Source organism: Lipotes vexillifer, unplaced genomic scaffold (assembly GCF_000442215.2).
Source record: "Lipotes vexillifer unplaced genomic scaffold, Lipotes_vexillifer_v1.1 scaffold393, whole genome shotgun sequence".
NCBI lineage: Eukaryota > Metazoa > Chordata > Mammalia > Artiodactyla > Lipotidae > Lipotes > Lipotes vexillifer.
Genome location: NW_006774564.1, coordinates 3,773,686 through 3,779,746, shown reverse-complemented (window position 1 = coordinate 3,779,746; position 6,061 = coordinate 3,773,686). Strand labels below are relative to the sequence as shown.

The 6,061-nt window shown below is 39.9% G+C and overlaps 1 protein-coding gene across 2 annotated transcripts in view; it reads right to left on the bottom strand.

The window, feature by feature from the left end:
• VAV3 (vav guanine nucleotide exchange factor 3) overlaps positions 1-6,061 on the bottom strand; it is a 399,772-nt gene that overhangs the window by 89,277 nt on the left and 304,434 nt on the right. For both annotated transcript variants that reach the window (XM_007449344.1, XM_007449345.1), the window contains exon 20: positions 661-797. In XM_007449344.1, the coding sequence (XP_007449406.1) occupies positions 661-797 (137 nt within the window). The remainder of the gene's footprint in view (positions 1-660; positions 798-6,061) is intronic.

The following is a 6,061-nucleotide window of genomic DNA, read 5'->3' as shown; positions in this document are numbered from 1 at the left end:
CACTCTTTCTTTAAGATGTTGGGAAGTATTTCTAACATATACATGAAAATACAGAATAATTTAATGAACAGCAATGTTCTACCATCAAGCTGTATCAAATCTTATCACTATACCATATTTACCTCAGTTAACAAAACCCTTGAACCAAAGCAGGCTAACTGGCTGAGAGAGATTTCATCACCAGCAAACATCAATATACTCACTTACTTTTCACATTTTATTTATTTCATAAATAATGCCCATGGTACCTCTAATAGCTTCAGGTATTACTGTGGGTAGGCACAAATGAAATATGGCCAGAAATGGCCACTGGCAAGCTAGTAAGGTAGTTCCTCTGAAGTGAAGTGCTAATATGTGAAAGCCATGTGAATTAGATGATATCCAAGGTCCTACTTTTGGAAAAAAATGCTCTGTCAAAGTATGAATTCTTAATATAAATGGTAATTCTGATTCATAGCACAGATACTATTTTCTGTGTTCTAACACTCATTGCCACTTTAGCGTGAGTAAATTTGAGGGTGGTTAATAAAAAATATTTTTCCTCACATCATGTAAAATTTCTGAAGCTGAAAGCATACAATCGGTTTCTAAAGATAGCTTTATTCTCCAAGTGGTAATAAATCATCCGTTAAATCTAAAAAACTGTAATGTGGATAGTACCTGCCAAAACAGACTGTGTGCATCTCCTCTCAGAAGTTCAACTGTATCTCCTGCCTGGATGTGTAACGGGGGTCCTTCATGAAGAGCGGGGGCTGGCATTCCAGTATAGTTCCTAATGGCCTGCATCTTTGGTAAACCTGAAAATAAGCAACACAACACTTAGAATTTAGAAAATTATGTGTGAAGTCCAAATGCACTTTTAAAAAAACCAAAGCTATTATTAACATTAAAGAGTTTTTTTGTTTTTTTTTTTTTGTGGTACACAGGCCTCTCACTGTTGTGGCCTCTCCCACTGCAGAGCACAGGCTCTGGCACAGGCTCCGGATGTGCAAGGCTCAGCGGCCATGGCTCACGGGCCCAGCCGCTCAGCGGCATGTGGGATCTTCCCGGACCGGGGCATGAACCCGCGTCCCCTGCATCGGCAGGCGGACTCTCAATCACTGCGCCACCGGGGAAGCCCAACATTAAAGAGTTTTAAGAGCACCAAGTCCAAGGAAACATTTGAGGTAATCATAAATGGAATGCTTTTCAACTTTCTCATTATCGGAGATGGTTATGGAATAAGACACACATTTATCCCCTGATTCATTACATTCTTTTCCTCTCCCTCACCATCAATCTCTCTTTAGTTGAAAAAATATTTCTTTCAGCTGATGCCTGCTTCATAAAAAACACGTCACGTACAGTTTAATGGAAAAGAATCAATTTTTTCATCCTCTCTATCCTTTCTGCCTATTATTTTCCTCTTGGGCATTGGCTGATTTCATCACTAAGGAGGCTCACCCTTTCTGTGTATGTATCACATTGCCCAGTATAAGGCTCATATCTTAAGGTTATCTTTGTAATTCAAAAGCAAAAAGGTGATGGATGTGCCACTACAATACTTAAGACATTTATATGGAGAAATTCTTCAGGCTCAAATTTAGGCTTGCAAAAGAGACCCAATAATGGGAACATGTCTAAGTCAGTAGCATCAACAAGACTTGAAATACAGATCCAGGCCTTTTTGTTGTATTTCTTGGAATGGGCAATGAATGCCTCAGTTCAGTATTTCATTTTTGTGAACGGCAGCTCCAACTGCACCCAGGCCTGGCTGCGTCGGCGCTGCTCACAAATGGATCGCCTCAGTCACCTTTTCATCTGGAGGTGAAAAACTGCTCCTGCCTACAAGACAGATCGCTCATGAACGTGGTATCTGTTACACACTGACGCACTTAAGTCATCGCTTATTACACTTCCAAGACTTTTTATTCTAGTGACTGAACACAGTGAAGATATAATTGGCTGGAAATGTTGCACTAAATAGAGGAGAATGAATGACAGTCATTCAGTTCTAGGTGTCCAAGGTACCTCGAAAGGACCTCGATATCTAAATGAAATGCTCCAGCAAACAGTTTAATAAAGTCCTCAAAATCTGTTTTTCAATAACCATGCCAGGAGGGGAGAAAACAAGTGTGGCGAGAAACTAAACAGAACTGAAAAGTTTTAGTCAACACTTTCTCATCAACCCAGTCAATCTGAAGGCAGAAGCGCTGAAAAGCAACGTGCCCTTCACCCCAGTTTAATGGCTGTTAATGGCCAAGACATGTTATGAGCTGCCACATCTCCCCTTTCTTCAGTTCTTGTGCCACAGAACCCCAGAGGGATGACTTTGATCCCATATCTCTCATGGAGTATTTCCCCACCAGATGGTATAAGGTGGCGGCGCCCTTACCCAAACAGCAGACTTGATTGCCTTTTCCAAAACAACACTGGTTGAGCCCAGGTAATAGTCAAAAGGACACTGCTACTGGCCTGAATTCTGCCATATGTGATTTGCAAAGTACAATGTTTATTGGACCGATATGCTTTTTTGTGGGATGAGTTATGGACTTATAATATAATGGAATTTATATCTTTCAGTCATTTGTCAGGATCATCTTTGGCTACTTATTTCCGATTGGTCAGCACGTCTCATTTCAGGATGACCTGTCAGGGCTACAGGGCTATCTATGGAGATCGAAAGATAAAAGGAATGAAACAAGGGCACAGGGACAGGATGAATTCTGACACTCTGCCCCTTGCTTCTGACACCTGCATATAGTAGAAGTTCTACAGTACTGGTGGGATGAATGGTTGCTTTCTAAAAGGCCCCTTTATATTCCTTCCTTTTATTAAAAAAAAAAAAAGACACGGTGACATTGCTAAGAATATGAACATAACCACATTAACTGAGAGATAAAAATGCAATTAAAATAAGAAGAGAGGGAGTGGGTTAAACTTCATGTCAGCACTCAGCCATCAGTATAATTGTTGACACAATCTACTGCCACAGCAGGCATTCACACCTCATAAATGAGATCAAGAAGGGAGAAGAAATTAGACTTACAGATGTTCATATTTCAAATAGCCATTTAGTGTTGATTTAATGTAGGTTTTCTTCTCCCCTTATAAAATATCTGACAGGTTTTAACCTCTGTTTAAAAATGTCCAGGACAGAACATTCACTACACGTTCCTATGACAACTCAGTCATTGTTGCATATAGTTTATTAACAAGCTCTGTCTGAAACTTATTCAAAACTCTAACTTCTCTCCATTGACCTGCCTCCTTCCATCTGGAATTATGCCGAAGAAGGCAATTCTCCTTTTTATAGATTAGTCTTTCAAAATTTGTTCAGGCTTAAAATTCCTAGTTCCTCATTTAAAAAAAAAATCTTATTTTCCTTTGGTTATCCATACTTCAAGGGATTCTGAGATGCAAAACAGTATAAAACTACAAAAGCAGCACTTTAGTTTCCCTCATTGATACTGAGCAATCAGAAATAAATAGCTAAAAGTTATTCTAAAAACTGATTAAAATATGTAAATTCATCCCAGAAAGCTGCTTTTTGCTTCTTGGTTAAACATGGACCCAATAGTTGTTTAGTTTCTTTCTGCTCCAGAAATGAATTTATAATGGATATATTGGTATAATTACAAGGCTGCTCTTCAAAATCTGAAAAGTTATACTGCAACTACCTTCAGATATTAAATGCAAAATAATCATATGTAATGCCAACATGTACAGGTAAGCAACTGTGGAAGTTCCCAAAACTTTATATAATCAATAATCCTTATCTAAGGGAATATAGTTAAAATGGCTGAGACAAAATTAGATCTCCTGCCAAATGTTTAGTCATTTCAGCTTGTTTTATTCCCTTCAACAAATGCCCTGATGTACAGCCAACTATATCCTTAATGCATAACTTGTGGACAATTGTGCCCTTTAACTTTTGTTCACACTAGCAATTATGCTTAGTCTTGGCATCAGACAAGGTCCCCAAGTCATCCTTATGCACGAAGAATTAACAAACAGAAGGATCAACAATATTAAAATGACGGTTATACTCCAGTAATAGTCATGGGGTTCTCGTTAAATAAAACTGAAGCCAATGTAACTATGTGGAACGCTAGAGTTTTCTAAAACAATACAGAAGTGTTTTTAAAAAGGGGATCTGAAGCAAGATTTCCTTTCAAATCTGAATTCAATACCACTAAGAGTGATATATGCCAAGAAATGATTTAAAACATACTTTTTGAAAAGGAGTTAATTCTAGGTAGAGTTCTATTGGAAAGTTGCTAGATATAAACTATTTCACTGATAATTTTCACATAAACCCTCAATGAACTTGGCCTACTGTACCTGTATCAGCCGCTGTGGCTTCTGAGAAGAGTGACCCTCACAATAGAGATTAGTATCTATTCAGGAAGCTGATATCACTGCCCTAATGCAATGGGTTTCCCCGGGGCAATAACTTAGAGTGCTGTGTACTAGATAAATGAGCTGTCAGTAATGGTACTGGCCTTTCACCCCTGAGGCCTAATTTAAAATCTAAACACAGCCACATTAAAAAAGAATTAGTTCTGCAAGATGTCAGAGGATGTGGTTAGTTTATCCTGGGAAACTGATCACAAGCATAACATATTCATTCCTTCCTTAAGTGTCTGAAGCACTCCCTAAGTGCTGGGCATGGTGGTCTGAGAACAGAACAAGGCCAGGCTTCCTGCCCTCAAAGATCCTGTAGTGCACTGAGTAGACAGGTGAACTAAAGACAGTAATACAGTTGGGCATGGGCTCTTGTCCAGGGGGACTTTTTCCAAATACACCTATGAATAAAAATTTCAGGGGATTGTTTTGGTAAGTCTTCAGTAGGACCCTGAAATAATGTATTTTATCTTTTCTGTAAGTCTCCTAGGTGTGGTTTCCAAATCCTAGACAGGTGTGGCAATCACATTCTCATGGGGACAGGAGCGGGTCCCATGACCAACATCCACCACTTCCAAACTTGCATTTGAGAAAACTGTGCTTCCTGGCACCTCTCAGCTCTTCCTGACACAAGTTTACAATCTAACCAGCAGGTCTGACGATCAGGCTGAGTCGACTGAACTGCTGGCAAGTGAGGCGGCCCGGGATGCTGGGCCTCCCCTGACCATCGCATCTTCCAGGGCTCTTCCCCGCGAAGCCGTGCACCTTCGTTCACTTACTGATCTTCACGGAGGAGCACGTGGAGCCTTATAATGGAAACCATCTGTTACAACAGAAGCAGACAAGTTGGTGGAAAACAAACTGGTCTAAAGAACTGATTGTTCACAAAGGGAACACTCAATGATTTTGAAGATTTTCACCCAGAGGATCCTACTTTACTTTTATAAACAATGATGAGTCAAGTGAAGGAAACAGCACTTTCACTGCTCACATAAAAACAAGCATCAGACAGAGATACTTTCCTCCAACTTTATAAACACTGCCTAGTCACTCTTTGGCACTATCTATTGGAGTATTAGTGAACCGAGGGTGACAGATATAATAATTCCTTTTGGAAATTTTTTCTATTTATTAAAAAGAGTTTATAGGCTACCAATTATAAAAGAACTATACAATTTCATGTGTTACTTTAAAATCCATGCAAATTTAACATTCTGTCCTGTTGAATAAGTGACAAAAAAATGAGGTTTCCCTAAAATCTTAAATAAAATCAAAGCTCTAAAAGCTTGTGCCGTTTGTCAGACCCCTGGAAAACCACCACTCCTAGGGGTGGCAGGAGAGCCGTCTGAGGAGTGCAGCCTGAGCTATCTCAGGATCTTCTTTAAAGACAGAAAGAGAACACAGTTACACAACTTCAAGGTAAGAGCTCTGTCACCTAGTCTAACCACCTATGTTTCTACCTTATAAAACTCTTAGACTTGCCTCCTAGTTCAGTCCTCCCGGGTACAGGCCAGTCATTCTCTGCAACCTGCAGGGTACAAGGTTGTGGCAGAGAGGGGTCTCCTGATATCAACTGATACGTGTTTGGGGATCATCTGAATCCCTGCTGGGTACGCAGCGTTACCCTGAGGAGCAGAAAAAGAGGAGGAAGAACTCTCCTTCCAGTGGGGAAAGA